Raw genomic sequence first — 26,615 nt, forward strand, 5'->3', positions numbered from 1 at the left:
AAAAGAAAATGCGTTTCAAATAGGATGCATTACAGCACGGATTTATACCTTGCCATATTCAGCAAATCATAGCACTCACACCAACTTCCCCTTGACTAAAATCCACTTGTCTAGTATAAGGGAGTTAGGTGTTTTAGATTGCCGCACATCACCTGGACACAGACACCGGGGCGTGCACAAGCTTACAGCTGAGGAAATTCCCTGGTTTGGAGAGCTGAGGTGCCTGTGGTCAAGTGCCATTCCATGCATTCCACTTTGTCTATACAAGCGCACTCAACGATGCACAGCAGGAAACAACAGCAACAACAACAACCAAATCTCCAATCCTTCTCCATCACACAAAACACATGTCGAGTAAGTTTAGAGATCTCCAATAATAAAAATAGTGAGTTGCATCTTTCAAACCCCGTAGACAGCTCCTGAAATCGAAATGAACATGTGTCTGTCTGTGCTGCAGAGCGCCTGTGATGATTTTTGTATCGAATTACACATCATGCAAACCAGGACAAGAGAGACACAGATCAAGCACTGACGGACAGGGGACAGTGAGTGGCAGTGTGCTGTACCAAGACTAAAATACAGGGGGTACTGAGATTTGGAGCTACATGCTTTTTTTGGATTTATTTTATTTTTTGAAGCTGCTTTTGAGAACAACATAAAAGAAGTAAAACTGTGAGCACCCAGTCAGGTGATTAGGATCAGTCTCTGTTGCACTAACATCCTTTATCTCTCCGATAAAGTGGTGCAGGACAATTTTAGCTGTGACAAACCTCAGCTAACCCTTTTCTCCAAGAAGAAATTGTTCTGAGCTGCAGGCGTCCACACCAGTACTCTCCATATCTGAGCCTCTGTCTTCTCCTGGATCAATATCACCCGTTCCTCGCTACATCCCCCTGTAACAGTGAGCTCGGTGTCACATGCATTAATACTGGAGACAAAGCTGGGTATATATATTTTTTTCTTTTTCGCTGCTCTCTTTTTTCCTCTCTCTCTTTTCCTCTACAAATCTTTAAATTGGCATCACTGGTGGGTCAGACAATTGTGATGCCAAAGACATTAACATTACTCCATAATACACAGTATGGCCACTCTCTCTCCCTCTAAAATGAAGCTCCCTCCCTCCATGGTAATCTAATCTCTCTCTCTCTCTCTCTCTCTCTCTCTCTCTCTCTCTCTCTCTCTCTCTCTCTCTCTCTGTCTCTCTCATCTCAGAAGTAATTTCAGCTACCCACAAAGAAAACACTGTCTGGAACAACAAATTATTAGAAAGTTGATCGTGTTGTTGGTGTTGCGAGTCAAAAGTAATCACACCCGTTGCTCGCAACTGCGCTATTTGGCAATTGGTTTAGTTTTAATAGCTAGGGATGCTTACACTCTGCCAATTTACCAGTGATGTCTTTCCAGAGTTTGTTGAGGCACTGATCCAGCCCCAGAGAGGAAAATGGGACAGACCCAAGTTGACTGAAACAAATCACCCTTTGGACTCCCACTCCAATTAGAACTAGCAATAGTTTCACCCACAATATTTAATGAAAGCTCATGAACCAGCAAAGGACATGGTGAAAAACTGTGAAGGACGTGAATGCTTTTGACTACCACTGCAAAGAATGGAGCTGGTTACAAGCTCTCTCACGTTCACACCACCATTTCTGAGCAGAATTGAATCACAGATGCCTTTGATCCTGAGAAAATGTGGGGCACCTCAAGAGGTTAAACCCACCTTGGACCCCTCTACATTGCAGGGGTCCCTTCCCTCGCATATCTTTGGGTCGCTCCCTGTCTCGTGGAAAACAAGGAGTACTGGGATGTGTATTGATTGAATATTGCACAAATGTATTTCCTGCACTTCCTGTAATGTTTTGAAAATGTTTTGCGAAAACGAATTCACCCAGGACAAGGGCGTCTGCTAATAAACAAATAAAGCAGGCTAACCCACGATTGCACAAAAGTGGGCACCGATGATGTCACAATGCCGTGCCGCCCTGCGCCGCTCGTGAAAGATGAAAACGATTCCGGACTCTTTTCAATGAAATCCGTGACATGAAAAGATTTAATTAAGATTGTGCTCAGTGGTAATAATTAATCCTGCTCTGTCTAGATGAGGGCATGGCTGACAAAAAATGCAGCGGGACTGCATGATTTATCAGAGTCCTGTTTGGAGAGAGTGTGTCTGTGTGGATTTTACTCTATCGTTTCCATGAGCCGATAGATGCTCAATCCCCCTCTCAGGGAGACGGGCACAGTGCTCACCTGAGTCAGGGAGGAACAGGCACAGCACAATGAGGCAGGATAAATTGCTTTTCAACTCTGGTGTAATTTGCAATCGCAGGTACAGCATACCCCCGCTACCCCCAGAGGCCAGTGCCAGTAACTAACACAAATTGAGGTCGGGGGTTAAAAGTTTTTGTGTGTGTGTATGAGAGTGTGTGTGTGCTTTTCCTATCATTTCTATTCTGGTGTTAACATGGCAGGCTGGAGCTGGAATTCATGATGGAAGACAAGCCTGTTGGAGGATACAATAGTAACCAGCAAACACAACTTTCCAAGTTATTATCAGGTTCCAGATTTATATAATATACATTTTAAATAATAAGCCAAGTATTGTTCATTTTCAGTCAAAATCTCAATTTCCCCCAAAAATCAGTCAAACACCAAGTGAGACATGAGAAGGGAGGAGGCGACCGTTGGTCCCAAATCTTTCAGATTAACAGATCCTCTGAAAAAAACAAGCCAAATAAACATGGCTAATGAAACCGAAGACTGAGCAAAGAGGGACACTAAACCAGAGCAAAGGATGACGATTGTTCTTATTTCCTTTTTACACAAGATTATACTTTTTAAAAATCGTTCCAGAATAATTTCAGAATTCAGCTTGCTAAATCCTACTTACAATTAACGTTGAATATTCTAAAAGAGAGGGTAGGCGTGTTGGTGTGGCATGTCTCTGTGTGGGCGTGTCCTGTGTGTGTTTGTATTTTATCAAATCTGTCAGTTTTCAATCTTAAAATAACAGGCTAATTCTCGACAATGGGTATTATAGTCCTGCCATGACGAGCTGAAATTATCCTTGCTGCCAAGATTTTGGATTTAAATACATGCAAGACTAATTAGAGAGTCCTTTATTACTGTGTCAGTTTTGAGTTGCTGATTAGATGGCTTTTATTAGTCAGGATCTCCTGTTAATTGCAGATATGTTTCCCACAAAGCTAAGCCTCGCGTCTTCAAGTGAGAACAAACCAAAACTTTAAGGGTCACTTCAATGTCTAACCGACCGCTTTCTTGCCGAAAGCCGCAGACGCTTTTATTTTGTTTTTAAATAAAGACGGCCTTATTAAACCCAGCCACTCAACTGCTGCAGAAGAGAATATTCAATATGATTAGTCTGCCAGAGACGCCTGCGGATCGGTGGCCTTTCTTTCCATAATGAAGTATTTTGTGATAATACAATGCTGAGAGACTACATGAGACAAAGAAGAGGAGAAGGACATCCTGCTCAGATTCAACTCGTTTTTAAAGTGAATCAATTTGCTACATTTTACGCAACACCGTAGGTAGTAACTGCCAATAAAATGAATCACTTTACTGCCCTTTCATCCTTTCAATTACACTCACTTAAAGGATCGGTGGAACTTTATACCGATTCACTGACAAACCAGAACAATATGAAGACAATGCGAAAAATCTGAATTATAATAACCATAACAATAATTGCTTTATCCTCATCATCACATAGGTAAGGACTATCAATAACTGGATCAATAAATATGTATATAATAGCAAATGTTTATCTCAGGTGCTTGCTTTATATGTTCTACTGGATTACTATAGTTTAACTATCCATGCACCTTCCCCCACCTGCCCATTCCACAGTGTGAGAGTATGGTTAATGGGGACAAGTAACCCCTCCCTGGCTCACCTGAAACAATGCACTTTTTATTTACTTCGATGACCAGACAGGCACTCTTTCTTTCTTTTTTTCATATATCAAATCATCCATTTTATCTGCAGTTTTCTTCTTCTTTCTTTCTTTCCATTGGCAAAACGTAAATGAGAATGAAACCTGGAGCCAGGCGCACTCACGTCTGCCAATGTAATGCAGCTGGGGAGTTTTAATTTCATTAGGCTTATTTTCTATCCATTTCAGACTCTTTTTTTTCCCCATGAATAAAACAAACAAATATATTAAAAAACAAACAAAACATTATTTCTTTTCTGATTAACACGGTTTGGTTGTGCAAGGCAATTTCATACCATTTAGTAGCAGTGACTGAAAACCAAATACATAATGTGGAATAAAAACAAGCTTCGCATTCCTCCTGGCTTTCTGAACTTATCCTTCCTCTGTGTGCATGTATGTGTGTGTGTTCGTGCGTGTGCATGTGTGTGTGTGTGTGTGTGTGTGTGTGTGTGCGTGTGTGTGTGTGTGCGTGTGTGCGTGTGTGTGTGTGTGTGCGTGCGTGCATGTGTGCGTGCGTGTGTGTGCGTGTGTGTGTGTGTGTGTGTGTGCATGTGTGTGTGTGTGTGTGTGTGTGTGCGAGTGTGTGTGTGTGTGCGTGTGTGTGTGTGTGTGCGTGTGTGCGTGTGTGTGCGTGTGTGTGTGTGTGTGTGTGCGAGTGCAGGTGCATGAGTGTGTAAAAGTGGGTGTGGGAGTGAGTATGTTTGTGTGTGTGTGTGTGTGTGTGTGTGTGTGTGCGTGTGTGCGTGCATGCGTGTGTGTGTGTGCATGTGTGTGTGTGCGAGTGCAGGTGCATGAGTGTGTAAAAGTGGGTGTGGGAGTGAGTATGTTTGTGTGTGTGTGTGTGTGTGTGTGTGTGTGTGCGTGTGTGCGTGCATGCGTGTGTGTGTGTGCATGTGTGTGTGTGCGAGTGCAGGTGCATGAGTGTGTAAAAGTGGGTGTGGGAGTGAGTATGTTTGTGTGTGTGAGTGGGAGCTTACACAAACAGGCACACACACACCTTCAGCACTGCGAGGGGAGCTGCATCTCTGACGGTTGTCTAAGCTGCAGTCTTCCAGAGCAGCATGAATATTCATAAGACCATAAGAAAAACAGCTGCTTCCCCAATTAAAGTGCGGAAAGAGCCACCGTTTGCCAATAAATTGTTGTCTTTTAATTAATGATTTTGCATCCAAAAATAGGATCCAGTAAACAGTGCATGGTATGTATGGTAAGTCCTTGTCTGTGAAGGGGCAGGCTGTGTGATAAATACCAGCAGCGCAGTGTGCAAGTAGTGCATGAGTGTCTGTCTTAAGTACAGTGACAAGTAAGGGGAGAATGGAAGGCTTCTGCGGCTGGAGGAGAGGTATGTAAAATAGTAGATATGACACAGTGAAGATGCTTCAACAATGCTGGGCATAATCTAGCTATCAAAATACCCTTCAAAGACATGATCTTCTTTTGGATGCAAACCAAGGGAGCAAATACGGCTTCATTTCAACACTTCAGCAAAGGACACAGACAATGCATGCATAGGGGACAGGGGGACAGGGGGACAGTGGGACAGGGAGACTGGGGATGGATAAGGAGGTCTTCAAAATACTTTGCCATAATTGAGACCAAAAAGGAGGAACTTACCATCAGGAGCCTGGTGGGCCGGAGTGAAAGTGACTGGCTTGTCTAGAATGGAAAAAAAGATAAATGTCAGTGGTCTTGTTCGATACAGCACAGCTTATCAGTGCCGGTGATGACATGAACAGCAATGCATGGATCCACCCAATCACCCTGTTATTAGGATTGTTTAATGACGAGGGGGGGGGCTTAAACAGAGACATATTTTCTCTTATTTCTCTTACATTTTGTATTTGTGTTTGAATCTGTAAAGCACTCTATGGCAACTTTGCGATGGTTGCTATATTAAATAAAAGGGATGGACTGATGGATTGGTGAGTTGGCTGGTTAAACACCTGATAAACAGCACAACTGTGAATCCATGCAGATCTCTTCCCCAGTGCAGAGGAGTATAACAACTCTCTGTGTCTCTCTGTCAGTCAAAGAATGCCCTGTTTCCCATTGGGGATTTTTTTGTAGTTATTTTTTTAGAAGTTATCGCTTTTAAACAGAAATATCAGGGGAATGGAATACAAATTTTAAAAATCACAGCAATCAACAATACCTGCTGCAAATCTTGTTTGCGGTTTACAGTTTAAGGCAGATAGTCCATATGGTGTTAGAGCATTCCCACGAGGGACATTTAAATCAATCAATCAATCAATAATCAGAATACAGACAGAAACATTAAACCCCTTTCAACATGAATCACCCCAGGGGTCAACCCTGCTGCAGATTACAGCTTAAGTACAGTGAGCGGGCAATAAGGACTGGGTGTTTGTCCCACTAAAGTAAAATGTCAACTCAGCAAGCCAATGCACTGTCCAGCATGAAATTGACTTTCTTTACAACGGGGTCAAGGGTCAGCATCACTATCTGTGAGGGAACAGGGAAGCCACTTCTCTGTGGAATTCTCCTTAGGGAAGCCTTTATTTATTATGATTTTTATACATTTTCTCAGCAGACACCCTTTGTCTGGGCAACTGGGTTGTCCAAAAATATGCACATTTCACTAAAACAGTTTTACAGAAAAAGCAATGAATGATTTATGTCATATTGCCCGAAGTTAAGTAGATTATACTAGAGGAGGGTACAAAAATCAGTGCAAGATTCTCATGCCAAGACAGACAACAGTACTGGTTTAGAACATGAGCCCATCCAGAACTATACTGTGTAACAGTCACAGCGGTCACGAAAGCCCTTACCCGATTCTGTGGGGCACTGAATCCCCTCAAAACAAGCTGAGAAAATACGAGCACACCTGATATCACAAATGAAGACGAAGTAGATAACAGACAAGGCAAGAAAACGACTCGACAGCTATGGTGTGTCTTGAGCCCCTGTGGTCAGAGAGGGGGGGTTCCCTCAGACACCTGAGTTAGTGTTCATTTGCAAAGCATGCATGACTTCTATATTTTGGAGGATGAAAAGAAAAGAAGTGAAAAAAAAGATATTGGAATAAAAATGATGCATAAGTCATAGCCCTGTAAAGAAGGCTGTCAGGGTAAGTAGAGCGAAAAGCTACATAATTTACTCGTTACACTGTGCACATGGTCGCTTATCGGAACAGCACACAGTGTCACAGCAACGTGAAGGGCCTGCTTTGAAATGAAAATGTGCGTTTCCAAAACATCACACGCTTTCTCCTTGTTGCTCTCCTTACCTCGACATCATGTCATCAATCCCTGACATGACTGGGAGAGGAAGGGCGGGGGATAAAATGGCACAAATAAAATAATCTACAAATAACTTGCACTTTCTTTATCTGCCACAGGCATTTCTTTTGACTCCCCCCCTGTGCAATAACCAGGTGCCAGCGCTGTTTAAATTTAGGCCACACTTAAAATTGCTTGTCAACAGCCAAGTGAAAGGGGGGGGGGGCGGGTCAGGGCTTTTTAGTGCTTCTGTAATGAACTGTCGGCAGGACAGACCTGCAAGTCAATCATACAGGGAACGGAGTCTTATCTTGTAAATGCAAACAAACAAAGCAGAAATGCAGTGCGTCCGGACACTTCTGCTAACCTTGGACTACAGCATCAATCACAGGACTGAAGGAGAAAAGGCCAGTTTGCTTTAACATACAGACACACACACATACACACACACAGAAAATAGCAAATTATATTCTGGTTGAGGTGTTGAAAGTTTGCCTCTGTCATGGCACTGGTACTGGTACTGCCTCTCCCTCTCTCTCTCTCTGTTGGGATCCTGATTCACTACTGCGCGTTGATTCACATCTGCACAGGGATGATCCGAACTATCACTGAGGGTGATGAGGAGAAATGGTGTGGACCACCACCTGCATTTAACTCTTAAGAAGTGAAAATAGATATTGCTAACCTCTCTCCCTCTCTCTCTACCTATATTCATTTATTTATTTATTAAAGAGACCAACATAGCCTCTGTGTTCACAGTGGGGATGCCCACTGGGTTCTTTGATTTGAACATTTGCACCGACAACTGTATTTAATTCAAAAGGCTGCCAACCGAGGCCTGCACACTTAAAACACCTCATCACAGTGTTTTTGTTTTTTTTTAAATTGGTTTTGAATACACTCAATTAGGAAGCACAGGGAGAGAAATAGAGAGCTAAAATTGTCATTAAAAAAAGAGAGGCTTTTCAGGGCTTTTAATCAGGCTCAGCTGTAGTGAAACAGGGTCCCCTGGAGACAACCTTTTCTGCTATTGAACACTTTTGGGATGATAATGGCTTTAGTGGATCTTCCTGTTCTAAATTAACCTGCCATTGTCACAGAGGAACGAACCACACGGGACACATCCCACAGACACAGATTTCTTTATTTTAAATGGGCAGGAGATTGTACATCTCACGCAAGAAACAACGACGACGATGACAACAACAACAACAAAAACAATCAGGCAACTGCAGGTCTGTTACTAAAAACAAAACAAGAAAAAAGATCCAAGCACAAAAGCCAAGAGCCCACATGCAGACACACACACAAACGCTGTCTCTCTCACAGGTACAACCAATAAGAAGTAGAGTAAGACCACACAAATGACACAACGGGACCAGGCACCCGCAATGCTGCAGCCCACGTTGCTCCAGAGGAAGGGCATCTTGCATGACTCTGGCTTCAGTGGAAAAGTCCATCTTCCCACAGAGCCCATCTACACACAGCGCACTGCAGGAGCAGTCAGGCAGAGCGGCTTGCAATGCACACCTTGCAAGTGGCAGAGCCGATTTTGTATTCATCCATGCCTGATAAAGCTATTAATTGTCTTATTAGCATTGACTTGTACATGGGCTCAGGCTATAAAATCAATGCCGTGGCATGCTGCGTTGTAGTGCCCATACTGTACTATCACTGAGCTCCCTGGACTAGTAATCTCTCTCCAATGACTGTTCATAGACATCTCCTTATTCAGATGGAAACGGGACCAACAAAGACCTACAGAGACATCAGCAGCTGATAACGTCCTGCTGCTGACATTAATGACACCAGTCGGGGGCGTGTTATGACAAGGTGGTCATTGACACGCTGATCAAGTCCACAAAAAGCCCAGCTACCACTCATGTTCACTCGCTTACAGCCTCACTGGTGAGCCTTCGTGTTCGCTTGATGGGATCAGACTTTCAAACTTGCTCCACATTGTAATAGGATACAGGATATGGGCACAAGTATATTCGACAGGCATACAGACAGAGTAGAGACACGTGCAGACATCATTGGGTGTGAAATGGGCGTAGTTAGTTATTCTGCTCTGTTTTAATGGCTTAATGAATGTAAAGTATTAGCAAATGAAAAAAACGTTTCTACTGCTGTTGCGGAACCTGAGCAAAACCAGGCCGGGAGGGACTGAGCTGCCAACTCCACCGCCAAATTACAAACACACTTACACCCTGACACAATCACACACACACACACTCACAAACCGAGACACACACACACACACTGAAACACACACAAACCGAGACACACACACACACACATGGCAGTCAATGCTGAAAGTGCAAACAACTACATTGTAAAAGCCTATACATTTCTTTTTTTTAACTTGAATGAGAAACAAGGACCTACAGTTGTTGAGGAAGAGGAGAACTGCGAATCCCAGAGTGGAGGTGGCCAGCAGGATCAGGCAGATATTGCAGGGGATCATAAAGTAGCGAACAACCAGGGAGACCTTGTGCTGATACATCCTGTCCCTGTCAGGGGGAGGGGTGGGGTACTGACAGCTGGTCATGGTACACTCTGTAACCTGTGCCTCAGCTCCACGAGGGGCAACAAGGAGGAAGAAGAAGAGGGGGAAGAGGAAAAAAAGAACCCTCTTCCAGAGAGAAAAAAAAAGTCCAAACGAGCTCAAACTTCAGTAGCGGCCCCCACAGAATCCCCAAAGCTTCTCCTGGTTTCCCAGCAACATATTTTTTGTTCCTTAATACCATCCACCATGGGTGGCTGGAGAACTGCCCCCCCCACCCCCTCACTAGCACCACTTCCTTACACTGACCCACAAACGCACAGTAAAAAAAAAGAAGTATATATATTACTATCACGATTATTATTCTTATGATTTACTTGTTGTTGTTTTTTGTGTGTTTGTTTTACATTGTTGCCTTCCCTTAGGATCCCAGCCGAGGATGGTGTTCGGCCAGACGTCTCCACAGAATCTCACTGTACATCCCCGGGAAAGTGAACCTCGCTGAAGCGCGCCAGCTGGGGACGGAGGCGAGGCGGGCAGCAGGTGCGGAATTCAACTCTTGTGCTCCTCTGAGACAGGGGTGCTTGTGGCCACAGGGGCAATTAGAGGTTCATGTCCTTTGCCACTGTGCGTTTCTTTTCCGTTTTTCCCCCCTCTTCAAAATAAGCCCTCGGAACAGGAACCACGTACAGAGAAGCAGCAAACCTTTCAGCCAGAGGATCGATCAAAGAGCCTGTGCCGACATTTCAGCGCTAAAAGCAGGCAAGTTGGACAACAATAGCTTGCCAGGGGTGGGGGAAACAAAAAAGTAACGTCCCCACTGCGCCCCTCACACATCTCCCCACCCTTCCCCCCCCCCACTCCCTGTACCTCTAGTCCTGCTGCCGCTGCCGCCACCCCTGTCGCCTAAACCACAGCCTTAGCCCTCAGAGAGCAGGCTGGTGTCTGTGCAGCATTTGTCAAGAGTTTATTATCAAACAGTGGCACATCCTCGGATCGCTGTGTGCACTAAATTAGTATCCAGGCCAGCGCTGGTGTTAGGGCTACAGAGAAGCACATTGGGGAAGATATATTGCTCGCTCGCTCTCTTTGCAACCTCTGGGAATAGAGCCCGTTTCTGTGGGTTTGTTTGTTTGTCTGTATCTCCCTATCTCTTTAAGTAATAGATTAAAAATGCATTTCATTAAAACTCCTTCCTACCTATTCTCTCCTGCACAGCGCTTCTCCTCTTGCTCCCTCTCTGTATTTCTAAAGAGCAATTAGTGGACAGAGTTTGAGCAGCTGCCTCACAACACATAAACCATATGGTTACAAAAGCACTAGGTTTTACCCTCGACTCCCCACTATCTTTCACTCTCTCTCATCGCCTCCCCCCAAACCTTAAAAATACTGGCTGTCTCTATTTGTGCAGCTCCAACCCCCGCTGCACCCTGAGAAGAAGCAGGTCAGGACCTGAGAGTTAGATGGACAATTACGCTGCTTTTCCCGAGTGCGACAGTGACAGGAAGAACTGATCGTTGCCTTGGACGTCTCTCGTTCGGAGCTGGCACTTTTTTACAGAAGAGGCAGTGGTGACTTGGCAGCAAAAAGAAAAAAGAAGAAATCCTGCAAAAAACCAGACAAAACCCCCACAGCGGGGTCTTGTATTTGGGGAAAAAATAAACCAAGCAATCCAATCGCACAATGCTCTCTTTTTCTCCCTCCTTCTGGTTATAATTCCCACAAGAAAAGGCCACCTCTTTCCGAACAAGAGTGTGAAGTTGCTGTTCCTTTCACGGCGACAAGCTCATTCACTCCTCACTCCTTCACGCCGCAGCTTAGTGCTTCCCTCAAGATCTCTTGTGTTTCTCCAGCCTCCTCGTGCTGCTCCCCGTGCTCCCAACGCCAAAGTTTACCCTGAGTGTAAACATTTACTGCCAGCGGAAAAAAAGGCAACTTCAGGCTTTGAAGCTCCCCCGTCTCTCCTGTCCTCATTCACGTCAGAAAATTCTCAAAGAAGCTAAAGCCACAGCCAGTGTCAAAGAAATCCCCATTCAGCTAAGGCAAAACAAATACGTGTGGAGAGGAGTGAGAGAGAGACAGATAGGCAGAGAGAGAGAGCAGGAGAGGGAGAGAGAGAGAGAGAGAGGGGAGAAGGAGGAGAAAGAAAACAGCCAACTCTTGACACCCTGAGCTTCATTCATCTATCTATCAGAAACAAAAGACTGAGACACTGTGCATTCAGCGCCTCACAATTCCCGTCCCTTTTCACCGACTCTGCCAGCAGGAAAGACAGGGAGGGAGAGAGAGGGAGAGAGAGAGAGAGAGAGAGAGAGAGAGAGAGAGAGAGGGAGAGAGAGGGAGGGGGGATGGGGGGAGTGTAAGAGGGGCTGTCTCCAACAAAGAGAGAGAGAGATTGAGAGAGGGAGTGTATAGAGAGAGAGAGAGGGGAGGGAGAGAGTGAAAACGGGAGAATAAAAGCTTTTGGGAATTCTCCTCTCTGGGTCTGTTGTGGGGAGAGGGACGACAGTGAGGAAACAAAAGAGGGGTCTGGGTAGGAAATGTCAAGGCCCTTCCCAGCTCAATATGTTGTCCTTTTAGTTGACTGAAGAGCCGAACAGACTCAATTTGCAAATGCGTTTTTTTTTTTTTTTTTTTCATAACATCGTAATTGACAGAGTGGGAAAAAAAGAAGAAGAAAGAGAATTAAGTAAAATGGGAGATGGGGGAGGGGTGAACACTTTTGTCTTTCCTCTATTTGGCCAACATTCATCTCTTCACTTTCCCTAACTCGGAAACATGCTCAAGGGGTTGTTTCTGCCCCTGCCCTATTTATTGCTATAACCAGCAAGCTGTCATGATTGAGTCGTTCCTCACTGGAGATATTACTCAGAAGTGAAGCAGCCGCCACCCCACTGTTATTTAAATGAGGCAGGGATCTTTTAAATATATTTCTCTGCTTGTTTCCATGTTTTTGACACCCAATCTCCCTGTCATGCTGAGGTACAATACAATCTATGGGCACAATATTCAGCGAGTGAACATCCCCCCCCCAACACCAGCTGAAACCCATACGAAGAGAGTGGAGAGGCTAGTGAAACCTACAACTTCTAGCAGCTTCTATCTAATGCAAGTACACAGACCTATTCACACTACATGTGAACCCCACTCAGATCCTGAGCATGAGACAGGAGAGCAAAGGAGGCCACAGAGAATATCAAAGGGGACCAGAGGAAAATTCTCTCTGCGTCTCTGGCTTTTCTTTAAAATCCAACACAAAGCAGTGATGTTTGATCCACGCTGTTAAAGTGCTGCCTCTTGACTTTCCTATCCGTCACATCTCTCTGAACCCGTAGGCAATTCCGTTGTGTTACCTATAATTAAAGAGCGATGTGATCAAGAAGAAATAAAAGCAAATGAATGCACTCTGAGACGCACACACGGGAGACACAATTCAGCTGCTCCCTCTCCCTCTTTTCCCCCCTTGTTGCAGTTGAGGCCAATTTTTTAAGCACTCAAAGTCTCTAAATACAATTTTCCAAAGGGTACACAGAACAAGGACCAGAGCTCAGCTGTTGTTTTCGGGAAAATTAGGTTTATCTACATTATCTGCAGGGGATGATTTAAGCCTATGTTGGCAATACCCCAGACACAGACACACAAACATCACAGTTTGTGTCTACAATTTCTACACTCCATCAGGTAGAACATAGGTGAAATATACGGAGACATCCTCACACTTCAGCTGCTATATTTAAGGGGACGTTGGCTGAAGCTTTGCTGCTTACCTGACCTTGTAACCACACCCTCCAGACTCTGAAACTAACCCTCCCAAAAAACCCACACACACACACACAGTTGCAGTTCTAGATTGCACCATAATGGCTTGCCGTATGTTTTCCATCAGCTTTTATTAATCTCACCTTGGAGTCATTTCACCGATCACTTCCCCCCCTGCACTTTGCACAACCATTTGCTTCTCGGTTCTCAACTGACACACAGCCCTGCTCTGGCTTTCATGCGCCAGTCAGGATACTTAAGCGCTTTTCACAATCTGCAGCACAGAGAACTCGCCAGCATCCAACCGCCTTCTTTCACAGTGGTTTTCTTGTGTACAGAAGTCTAGCCACAGCAGCAACACCCAACAGAACCACCCTGCTGTTCCTCCAGAATACTGCACCAAGATATTTATCAATACAGTAATTTAAACATGGGAAATGCAGATGCCGTAATGCGGGATGCTTCACTATCGAGAAGTGGTGTAATGCACGGTTTAACTTGGATTCAGGGCAGAACGATATTTATTAAAAGCATTTGTCTTTTTTTTTTTTTTCTTTGCCTTTAAAGATCCTCAAACACTTGCAATATTTGGACAGAGGAGGGCGCTGATGTTCCTAATCTGCTCTGTACGGATTAAAATGTAATCTGCTGGCCACCATAAAGTGAACTAAATTGTGGCAGAATCAATGGCTTCATTAACATTAATAAATTATTATATTGTAATGTGTTGTAGAGATTTTAAAGCATAACACCACAAATAAATGTTTTTGGTTTGGGTAAATACAAGCTTTATTTTTCTTCTTACATTTTACACTGGTGTCTGAAATAGGAAAACAGGATTTATAGTATTTATGTTTGAGCACAAGTGATATCTTAAAAGATTAAATCCCCTGTTTCAACTTGAAACAGGATACTTCCCCCTTTGGTTTCTTAGTGGAAATGGTACATTTCCTTTTAAGTCAGTGTTCCCTTTTAAGACCAGATGTTTAAGGACCAACTTCTTTCACAGGTGTTCTTCTAGACAACATCGATGAATGTTTCACGAACTAGAAAGCCTTATCTGGATCTTATTACAGCATCTGGTCAAGGCTACATTCTGTCTCCCATCTCCCTTACAAGAAGAAAGCAGATCTGATTTTGTCCACGGGAGATCAAACTGCATGGAGTCCTTGTAGCTTTGGGTGTCTGTGGACTGTTGAAAGTCGAAAAACTAATAAAATAAAATATAAATCTCTCACACATACACACTCATATCCAGATCAAAACAAACTAAGCTTCAAACGGCAGAATATTGGAGATCTAATTAAGAGTGAAAAGATAAAAGAGCTCATTTTAATGCACAGAGAGGCCGCAGCGGCGTGGCAGCCCGTGACTGAGGAGCCTTTCACACCTATGGTTTGATGCGGATTGATGTGCGGTTCGGTTCGTTCAGAGGTATATGTGAAGCCTCTGACATGGATCAAACCAAACAGACCAATATTCCACGTACCAAGTTCACTTACAAATGAACAGAGACTGCCCTTTTCTAGTTTTCTTGGTCCGTTTGAAAGCGAACTCCAGCCCAAGACTAGACAAACCTGCACCGCGTGGCCGGGGCTGGTGCTCTGTGAACGAGTCGTGACTGATTTACAGATTTGCAATTGCTTGACTGCTGGAAGCGGCGTCACTTTGCACAGCATCATGGGCAGAGCTCAGCAGCTGGCACGATTGTCTTTGAGAATTTCCTAATCAAATAGATGAGGCTGCCTTGAATTACAACCAATTCCGGAGACTACTCAAGTCATTAGAGGCACAGCGGCTCACGCTGGCATGGTGCTGAGGTGCTAGCATACTTGGCCGCTGTCCCTCAGGACATATTAGGCGTATAAAAGAAAGATAAAATCAAAAAGTGTTGTGCGGCGTGGCGAGCCGAGCGTGTACTGGAGTTGCTTATTCAAAAGGGGTCTGTATTGATTAGCCCCTCTCTCCCTCTTGCAGAAGTATTTTGTATTTGTTGTCTTACACATTGTCTCCACTAAGTAACAAGGGCTTGAGCAAAATCCCACATTGAGCCCAGACTCTCTCAGCTCACAAAGCTACCCTCGGGTCTTGCTCTCTCTGAGGCCTCCAAACCACGGCACCCGTGTTGAACCCAGTGCCTTTAAAATCCCCTGAATGGGAGCTACAGCGAGGGTTGGAAACCACTTTTCTAGCTGAGAGGAGGGGGAGCACATAACAAGCCTGAGCCAAGTTAATGGATCTGCACTGGCACTAATTACTCACGGGTTAAAACTGGCTATTCGTGTCAAGGCTGCTTTCACTTTATGTATTTATTTTGCCTTTTAAGTATTTTAAGTAATTAAATTCATGAAAACAGACTAACAACATCAGCTTTACACGCTCCACAGATTCCCCTTTTTTTCAGGGTAAGAGTTGCTTCTTTTTTCAAAGTGATTAGAAAATAAAAACGGACAATGATCGCAGTCCACAGACCAACACGCATTGTGCTGAGGTGACCGAAAAACAGACAGATGAGCACACAAGCATCACAAATTACATAGGTAAGACTATGGCATCAGGGACTGCAGCTGAAATTTGGGAATGATTTCCGTCAGGAAGATTGTTTTAAAAAGCAGCAGCTCTACTCACTGTCGAGAAGGGTACTCATTACAGCATTCATCACTTGTGAGCCTGCAGTGAAATACTGTCTCTGCTATTCAGATCACAGCTGGATAATAATATCATAATTAAACGAATCATTTGAACACGCACGCTTTTTAATCTCTTCTGGATTCAACATTAAAAACCTAAACAAAAGAAAAGTGTGCGTCTGCGCAAGTGTTTATAGTCTATAAGCCACTCGCAGACTGATGTGCACATGGCTGCTGCAGAGTACTGTGCACCTTTTGATTTCATAATTGAATAGGAACTCAGATAAAGATGCTTGCAGGACTGACCAATCCCCCCGATACACCCAAGTCAAGATACTGATGTGTTTGAGCGTGTTCTGTTCTGTGCTTTAAATTGTGTCAAATTCACATTCAATGTTGGAAGTATGGTTTCAGCACATTGGCTAGACTGCACTCCTTTGTGAACCTGGTAAGTCGTCTGTAAAATGTATCAATAAAAATGCTGTCCTTGTGAAGGCTGTATATTTTAATATGCCAGTACCTGATCTCCTTTCCACTCCTCGTCAAGGCTGGCTTGACCATCTCCTTTTCTCTCTCTCTTTCTTCACCCCTGTTTCCTATTCCTATTAACTTGCACCTCCTCATTCTTCCGTTGATGCCAGGGAGGCCGTGACTCCTCAATAGCTGTGCAAATAAAGACTCTCTCAGAGCCATGAATCCACATTGTAAAGCAAGACCACCCTTGTCTGTATCAATGAGACAGGGATGTGCTTTTCATTTACAAAGTCAGCTGTTAGCCACGGCTGCTCAGTGGAGAGATGTACACCACAGAAATTACCACACATTCATTCTCGAAAAAACAACCCCCCGTCCCCCACATTGCACTACAGATACCTCTCAGTACCTGTCCCTTCCGGCGACATTAAACCACAGCACTCTGGAGAAAACACCTTTCCACGGCGCCCCAGCCTCCTCCAGGGGCAATGCACTGGAGAGAATTAAAGGATAAAACCCTGATACACAAACACTTTGCAAAACATCTGCAGACAGCAGATAAGACACACTGATAGAACTTTAGAAGGGGGGTGCTGCGATGGGAAGACGGATAACTCCCAAGATGGACTGCTCCCTCGGCATGAAAGTCTCGTTCAGCCATGAGATAGAAGCTCCACAGCTCCATTCGGAAAGCTTAGCTCAATTACAGTACAAAAAAAAAAACTTGCCACTTTTTTTTTACACAAGTTTTGCTTGCACCCACACCTCAACTCCTCCTCGTCCTTCTTTTAACTTCTTAAAATAAAATCAGAAAATAGAGAAGAAGGAAAATACTTGTCAGATCACAACATTCAAACGCACAGCCCCTGCCTTTAATTGCGACTGGCTGCTTGGGAATCTGTGAAATTACCAGGAAAATTCATCTGACAGAGAAGCGGCCACAATTAGCCTCATAGAGACCCCCTCAATCAAACTCTCTATCTGTCCCTTCCCATCCCTCAGCCTCTGGACCGCCGATTAATTGAAATTCTGCGAACGAAGCCCACTTGCCAAGCATCGCAATGCCCACAGGGAACATGGGAGAAAAAGGTAATGGGTAATTGAATATATATCTGTATCTATCCTATCTATCTGTCTCTGTCTCTCTCTATCCATCCATCTATCTCTCTCTCTCTCACACTCTATGTGTGTGTGTGTGTATATATATATATATATATATATATATATATAGAGAGAGAGAGAGAGAGAGAGAGAGAGAGAGAGAGAGAGAGAGCAAGAGACAGAATTTTAATACTTATGAGTGACTAAAGAAAAGTCAAGATGGTAGTAAAAGCTGTGGGAGCAATGTAAAATAAAATTATCTTTGCATGTATGTGGGTGTGGGAGGAAAAAGACCACCTGTAACAATGTCATCAAGGCGAGGGGACGGTGGGGGTGATGGGGCAGGACTGCCGCCCACACCTGTTACCAATAATGCACCATTAAGGTCCATTTTATTTCCACTCCCGTAATGAAGCCTTCCTCGCAGTGTGGAAGTGGAGCTGCACACGGTGTCTGTAGCGGATTTCCATTAACGCAGCTGACAGTGATAAGGAACTACAGGGAGAGAACCCTTTAATTTGCATTTACAGTAATGAACTCACCCGCGCGCACTCGCATTCTCTCTCTCTCTCTCTCTCTCTCTCTCTACACTTCTGACAGGGCTTACTTTCTTAGGGAAAAAAAGGGAAAAAAAGAAAAAGGAGGTTTAATTGGCATACAATCCTTTTTCCCCCTCTCAGCGGCCAGTCAAAGAGAACGGGATTTAAATTATTAATTTAACGCTATCAGCAGATGCCCACCAGGCCCTTCAGAAAACACATTTTTCCTTTTCTTTATTTTTTATATATTTTTATTTTTTTTAAAGAGCCAGAATTAAATTAACGTAGAAAAGCATGCTGTGTTTTAATGTGAGAAGGAAAAAAAGCAAGAATGGTTTAAAAGAGGCTGAAGAGGGAGGGGGGGGGGGATTAACTCATTTTAAGGTTTGTTTGTTTTTTAAACAAAAATGTCACCTTGTCGAGTGATTTTTCCGACTATTGTACCACACACACGAGCAGTCAGGACTGATGGGGTCACATTGAACCAGGTGCTGTTTTTGCCCATGTAGATCGAGTTATTCACAAGGAGAGGAAAACTGAATTTCAATGAGAGAGGGAAACGTGAGAGATGTGCTTTCGCTGCCGATATGTCAAAGGTTCCCCCTCTTCGATACTGCCTGGATGCCGTTTTTTTCATTCATTTTTATCTCTGTGAAGCCGTGAGAACACGTATATGCATTTGCCAGCGTGTTCCCTTCTCCCGTTCAGGTTTCCAGGGATATTTTTAGTTTGAAACCTGTTGTTCATGTTCTGCAGGAAGAAAGCACATCTGCTGTACACCACGGCGGGGGAATATTCTTCAATCCGGGTTGCGTCTCTTCTGTTTTTTTTTCTCTTTTTTTGCCCCCAACTCTTTTAAAGATCCTCACCATTCAAACACACACAGCATAACATCTCGTTGTTCTCAATACCTATTGTACTTGATACCCACAAGCCTCCACTGTGCCCTGCACGTCTGGGCTCTGGACCCCCCAACCAGAGTCACTTACATACATGCAGTCAAAATGATATTGCCCCCACGGCATGTAAACAAAGACGACTGCAAACGCAACGCAGGCCAAAGGATCTGACCAACTAACCACCAAAGATGGAAAGAAAAAGAAAAAGACAAAAGGAAAAAAAAGCTCCAGTTGAAAATTGCGAACTCTTCACAGGAGAGGAACAGAACAGAACTTGACAGCTAACTCTTGCCGCCACCCCTCCTCCCCCACGTCCTGTCCCTGCTCCAGCGCTCCCAGCCTCGGAGCTCCAGGATGGGAAGAGAGTGGCGGAGTGCAGGTGCGTCTCCTCAGCGGAGAGAGAGAGCGCGGGCACAGTGTGCTGCCGGCACAGAGAGCCGAGTGGGGGGGTCAGTGACAGCGCTCCATGCATCTGCACAGCCCTCACAGCATCTGCCTGTCAGGAGTGGCTACGGGGGCTCCGAGCCAGAACAAGACAGGCTGGGGATGTGCTGAACAGCCAGAGCAAGAGAGAAAGAAAGAATAACAACAATAAAGGTGCAGAGAGGAATGGGGGGGTCTGGAAGTTCCCACGCTTAGCTGCTCTTTGTCAGACACTGTGGATGCCCTCATTACTTCCTGACAGATATTATCGCTTCCAAAGCTCCCCTCTGGATTTCTCTCCACTTCCACAGACTTAAACCTCACAGAGGCGCAAATGCATGCAGAACCGTAGAAGAAATTAAAGTGAATTTTTTTAGTTTGTGCTTGATTTTTTTAGGTCTAATTAGGCCGATTGTGCTGGCGCTCCCAGACTGCAGCTAGCCACTGTGCAGAGGTTCAGTCTGCCATTTTGAAAGGCAGCCACCCCCGCCCCCCCCCCACTTCCCTCAGGAGGATGAGTGAAGACTCGGCCGAGGCCCCCAGGCAGACACATGCCATCAACCCCCTCCAGCACTCAACACACAGGGGAGAAAGAGAGCGAGACAGGCAAAGAGTGAGAAAGAGAGAGAGAGAGGGAGAGAGGGAGGTTCAGAGAGAGTGGGGGATGTTGAGATGGAGTGAATGAGATGGAGAATGTGGTGGACTGAAGCACAGATAGAGGGGGGGAAAAAGAAAATGGGAGAGAGGGAGAGAAAATTAGATGAAGCAGGGGAGAGAGCAAGAGAATGAGAGCAAGTGAGAGAGAGATGGAACAAAAGAAAACGATGTGGAGTGAAAGAGAGCGAAATGTCTGTCTCTCCAAGCCCCTTCCAGAGACGACTGTGCTCTCTGAATGCAATGAAGCACAACCCTGGCTGTGCAGCCACCGGTCATAGAGATCACTGTGAGACGCTCACAGCCCCACAGGGGAAAAAATAGAAAAACAAACAAATAAATGCGTAGATGGAATTTAGGTCCTGGTACAAAATGTAATAACCGTACGTGACTGAAGACACCCTGCTATTTTTAAGACAAATACCTAGTAATACCAGCTTTGAGAAGACGGGTAATATTCCAAAGCAGTAGAACATGTCATCTATCCAAAATGTACTACACATGCAAATATACATATACACACGAATATTATATACATTATTCATACAGTCACTATAATATTACAAGCCTCATTCTGCCTCTAACTGGACTGGATTGGGCCGCAGCTTGACCGGCAGAACATACTATGTACGATATTTCGGACAACAAGGGAGGGATTTCAGCAAGCCAACGCTCCCGGTTAGTAGGCAAGGGGAGCGAGGCAGCCTTTTCAGAAATCATGTCTCTCCTGCCGCCCCTTTCAGAGTCCTGACCCACCCCTTCAGAACAGCCCCAGGGCACATGAGAAAGAGGCCGAAGAAACCAGCATCTCTCTCTGCACTGCAGGGGGAAACCGTGCTCTCCAGCCATCGGTCAGAGGGATTGCAGTGCCGCAGTCACTAAGGCCAGGGACATACCCGCACCCGTTATCTACACAGTACAGGGCCGGACTTCAATCCAAGCTTTCTTCTTATTCTCTCACCAGTTCTGTCCCGATACCTCCCGACTGATTGTTAACTTATTTTCCCAACCTACATCTTAATACAGGGGAACCTTAAAAAGGGGATTTTCTCTGGAGCCCAATTGTCAGAGTCTGCTGAAATTTGCAGGGAGGAAAGAGAGTTACACGTCTATACATGAAAATAAATGTATATATACACATAGAAACACACACACACACGCACGCACACATATGAATGTAAACTTACAAGAGGAGAGGGATTAATTAAATCTACACCTCTTCTCTGCATTCTTACAAAGACATATATTACATGCATCAAATAAAAGAATGGAAGAAAAATTAAAAATAAATCGACAAAAAGGAAAACCTTTTTAAGGTGCACTTGTGCTTTGCGAAAGGTTATCATCTTCTGCGTCAAGGATGAGTGCTCAGCACAATTGACTTAAGGGACAATTCCATTACCAGATTACACGTTACACGCCTTCAATGGACTGAGCCCGAGCAACATTAGTCCTCTCCCCCCGCAGCCCCTTCTGTGTGCTGCAGCCGCGCTCAGTTAAGGTGACACCCTGCCGAAGAGCCTGGCGTATCTCAGCCTTCCCCAGAACATCTTGAGTTTAATTTTAATCCAGGGAATTGAAGGGCAATTACAGGACACATTACTTCAGAAAGCAGGGTCCATTACGCTCATCTCCCACCCCCTGTACCATTTACTGTACAAGACCCTTAATAGTGCAAAATCAAATTACCATTATTTTTTGGTTCCACCACTACCGACGCATAATAATGTATGTTTAATGGGCTCTCTTTAATATTCCTTATGAAACGTCTGAGAACATGTGGCTCTGAGTACACATAATTATTTAGCCTAGAGTATACATAATAATTGAAAGCGTCTGATAAAAAAAGGTTTCCTTGTTAAATTCTTCCATTAAGGACATCATGAAAAGAAAGGGAGGAAAAAAAAAAAAAGAAGAGGAATATTCCCCCACCGGGTTTATTTGATTTAACATGGAAAGGACTTAACCCACCATCTTATCAATTAGCTCAACATAATCAATTTTGAAATGAGAAATGTCTTGCCACAGGGGGAAATAATATTGTCAATAAGAAAAAAATAAAAATAAAGAAAACTCCCAGAACAATTTATTCAATCAGACTAAGGATTAAGTCTTTATTTGAATAATAGGGTGTAAAATTTTATCTTTCTCAAACTGCAATTAAATATACAAATAGAAGGGGGAGGGTTGCTGCTGATCGTAAAATACCTACAGGATATTAAGAAGAAATTGTGCAGTGTAAATAGAAATTACAGCAACACATTAAATTACTCACTGGCTGTGTTCACGTCATTTGGAGTTAAATCTAACAATAAAAAGAAGATAGTCTAATTGTCTAATTTGTTTTTCTAATAAAGCATCAGGATTATATAACACTACTTGCGTTTGTTTGCATGTGTCACAAGAGAGAAACGCACATCAAACAGGCCGGGACGCTGCTGCTGCTGCTGCTGAGCAATGCCGCGTCATCCCAGAGACGCAAGCGATGTTGTGGCACATTCTGCACTTCTGCACTCTCATAAAACATATGCTCAGCGTCCATTACCGTGATCTGAAACACAAGCTCCTACAATCTCCGGGCGGTTCACAAAACTCGCAAAACTTTGACAGCAGCAAATGTGTCGATATCTGTCTTAATCAGCGTCACTGAGACATGAGCAATTGTGAATGCAGACAGAAGAGCACATTGCGGGATTCCTAGCACAAGGATGACTACTCATGTGCGGGAAAGTGCCGGAGCAACCTCTGCCTGGGCTTGACTGTTGGTGTTATGGTGTACTTTGTGTTTAACCAAGTGCAGCGCATCCACTGAAAGAAAGAAAAAAGCCACAACTTACATGCATCCCCGGAGTACCCAATAAAACATGTTGTTTTTAATTAGCCTAATTTACATATTTGTGGCTCGTTAATTAACTAGGGACCGAAACCTTTTAAGTTTCCCGTTGGCGCTCTCTTTCAAACGAGATCTGATGGAGTTGATCATACTTTCCTCCGGTGCCAACAAACCCTGTGCATGAACATGCATCGAACCTCACAATCCTGCAACTCCCAGAAAAAAGGGAAAGAAATGTAGCGAGAGAGAGAGAGAGAAAGTGAAGCTTGTAAGAGTTCCCTCTCAGTAAACATTTGCCTCCTCACATAATGTGCTCGTGAGAAACCCCACTATGTGTGCTCGCCTCACTCTCCTTTGACTGGTCTGTTTAATTGTATTACAGCCGCTGCTGTTCCACCATCCAGTGGCGTAACTTTAGTTTCAGGAGAGGAGGTTGGGGGGGCACTTATTTCGAATCAAAAGCTGAGGTCTTGAGCAGGGAGGGGGGGCTGCTGCCAAGTCGTCGAGTGTGGAGAGGCAAAGAAGGGGCTTAGGGAGGGACGGACATGTCAAAGAGTACAATTTCAACCATACACCTAGTCTGCCATAAATTGAAGGGACACCTATGATCTCCTTATGTATGTGTGTCTCTTGTCCTGGGTCTAAACATCTATTTCCTGACACGTACAATGGTGTGCTATTTCCAGCTCGGGCCACATTGGCTGCAGCCCCCCATGGGGAACAAGCCATATGCTTGGAGGATAAAAACAGGGAGGCGGGGGTGACCCAGACACAGTGCCTGGGCCAGGGGGCTTTGCGATCATTGCGATGCTTATCTGTGGTTGCCAGCAGAGGAGCCCTGCACGACTCTGAGCGACAGGCTAATGGAGACCTCAGAGTGGCTCGCCACGGCTCGGCTCCGACACCCACCTCCCCGAGACTGGATTCCCGATTCCCAAGAGGCCTGTCTTCCATGTAAACAAACTGGGCTCTTTCAGTGATGATTGCTGCAGAGTATGGACTGAGGGGCCAGGGGGGGCATATATTGGAGCCCAACCTCTTTTTAAACAGGTGCAATACATCTGTAATGTGTGCCGAGCAGATGGGAACTGCACTTAACGTCACTCCTGAGGGACAGCCCCCGAGGCCACGGCTGCCCTCCTCTGTCTCGGCACCGCTGACTGATAAATACATTAGAGTGGATATTATGCACAGAGCACACACACCCCAGCGCCCCGGCCCCCGACTCTGACCCCTGTGGTCGCCTTGCTGTTGCTGATTGGGGGAATTATTCAAATCACACTGACCTTCTCCCTCCAGTTTGAGTCTGATTATATTACATGTGAAACATATTTACCCCTCTTGGAAAAACTAAGGCTACAATGTATTTTAATTGGTATTCCTGAATGCAAAAGAAAATAATCATACAGGGGCGAGCCAGGGCAGTTATATTCTGTGATGATCCACCAGCACAACCTAGTGGTTATCCTAAGACTTGCAAGTTTCAAGGTATTTACCTTGTTTGTAGTGCAGCTCTTTAAAAACACACCGTTTGTTCATGCATGTGATTGTATTTGTCCATGCCATAAAGAAACGAGATATTAAGAGGTGAAATATTTACAGCAAAGGCAAGAAACACCTAATTTTAGATTTCTGAGAAAATATAAATTAAAAAGGGAGGTTGCCTATGCACAAAATAGTCTGAAGAGAAAAGTCCAAATTCAACCAAAGAAGTGCGACAGGACCTGAATGAAAACACTCCAGCCACAATGAGTGTGGTGATCCCAGCTCTCTCCCTCTCTCTCCCACAAACACAGTTCACTGCAGCCAACTCTTAATGAACCCAACGCCATGAAATCTAGACGAGAGGAGAATTCCTCACCTCACCACCCCCACCCTCAGCACTCTGCAGCTGGCTGCACTGCCAGAGCGCCCTACTACTGCACCCCAGCACTGAGCGAGGGAGTGCCCAGGCTGAGGACTAGCACCTGCACCTGTCCCTGTGAAACCCCTCTGCCTCCCCTTCCACCCTTTTCAAGGCCTGGGAACTGCAAAATCTCTGGACTTCCTCCAAAACACAGGCTAAAGATTAGTAGCCTATTTTTTTTTCTCCTTCTACAAACCACCTGCATTTGTAAGGCAATGGAATGCATTTGTGGACATACATGTACATACACATACACACACACACACACACACACACACACACACACACATATATATATTTAAAATAAAAAGATTAAGCAATTTCTTTAAAAATGCAGGGAGAAAGAACAAAACTAAACATGTCTAAAGACCACTGCACCTTCTTTGCCCTGCTCTGCCTGGGAGTTACAGCTTCAGAGAACGCCTCTGCACGTTTCCCACACACACGCAAGCCTGCTTTCAAAGCTGCTCGTGGCCTCAGCTCTGACACCAGGGAGGATGTCCGCCCTGCATTTAGGCCTCAGCCAGGGAATCTGTCAGGTGGGTGAGAAGGGACGCCCGTCTGTGGTGGGGCTGGGAGACTGCACATCTCCGCTGGGCCACAGGCAGAAAAACACACCAGGAAACATGAAGCAACGCTACTCCCATCGTACTTAACCCGTTAGAGACCCAGCCGTAACCCTATTATACAGGTAATGGCCAATATCTGGCGATGCTAGGAAAAGCACTGTAGTAACTCCACCCATGGTTGCATGTACAAAAGCCTACACTACATCCAACCAGTCTGACGCCTGTTTCATTGATTTTGTTTGGTTTTACTTGACCAATATTCAGGTTTGTTGGTTGATAGTTAATTTCCCGCAAGAGCTGTATTGTCTGTCAATCTGACAAAAGACTGATGCTATTTTATAATTATAATATTTTATTCATTTCAATGCTCTGGGATTACTTCTAATGCTCAGTGAGAGCGTGTAGCTTGCTGTCCCTGGCTAAGTGCATTGGCTACTGGGTTAGTTGGTGCAAAAGAGACTACGGCCTAACACAAGAAACCCAGTCTGTATATAATTGGTTAGGATCTGCCACAGGGAGCCACAAGATGGCGATAGTGACATTCCACAGTTCAGATTTGTACTGTAAATGCTTAGCGCAGCTCATCAGCCCCGCATATGAACCTCGGCCTGAGTTACTGTGCAAGTTATTTTGGTGCACACACTCTGTGCTGCTGGTCTTAAACACTGACACACACATACGTTATCCTCCCTCCATCCGTTTTCCCTTTTGAGAGTCTACCACAGTCAATCTGTGGAGTAATGTATCAGTTTCCTCATTGATATACCCAGCGTGTGATTTGCTTGACTCTGGATTTCCATGGTTTAGTCTATGTATAGGTATCATACTGGACCTACATCGCCATGCTTTGCCACGCTTTTGCTTTGCTTTCCTAGACTCTGCTGTGGTGTTTCAATGGTCTGCTACATTCAGTTTTTCCAAGGGTTACTCTCCCTGTGTTTAAACATCGGGCCCATGGGACCCAAAAGTACAGAACCTGGAACTATGGCTAATCGTGGGTCAACCCGATGTGCCGACCCTACAGCACAGGCTACTCTGTACTGGGGTGGGATTTGTCTCTACCCAGCTCCGACACTGCCATGAGCCTGGTTTGGGTCAAGTGCCAACTTGGCAGATGCAAGT

The 26,615-nt window shown here is 44.7% G+C and overlaps 1 protein-coding gene across 3 annotated transcripts in view; it reads right to left on the reverse strand.

Moving 5' to 3' along the window:
• agrn (agrin) overlaps positions 1–26,615 on the reverse strand; it is a 203,931-nt gene that overhangs the window by 96,684 nt on the left and 80,632 nt on the right. For 2 of the 3 annotated variants that reach the window (XM_066691166.1, XM_066691168.1), the window contains exon 3: positions 5,573–5,614. In XM_066691166.1, coding sequence (XP_066547263.1) covers positions 5,573–5,614 — 42 coding nt within the window. Of the gene's footprint in view, positions 1–5,572; positions 5,615–9,588; positions 10,537–26,615 lie in introns of those variants that run through there. The other variant, XM_066691167.1, reaches the window with a different exon arrangement.

The sequence above is a fragment of the Amia ocellicauda genome, chromosome 18, assembly GCF_036373705.1.
Source record: "Amia ocellicauda isolate fAmiCal2 chromosome 18, fAmiCal2.hap1, whole genome shotgun sequence".
NCBI lineage: Eukaryota > Metazoa > Chordata > Actinopteri > Amiiformes > Amiidae > Amia > Amia ocellicauda.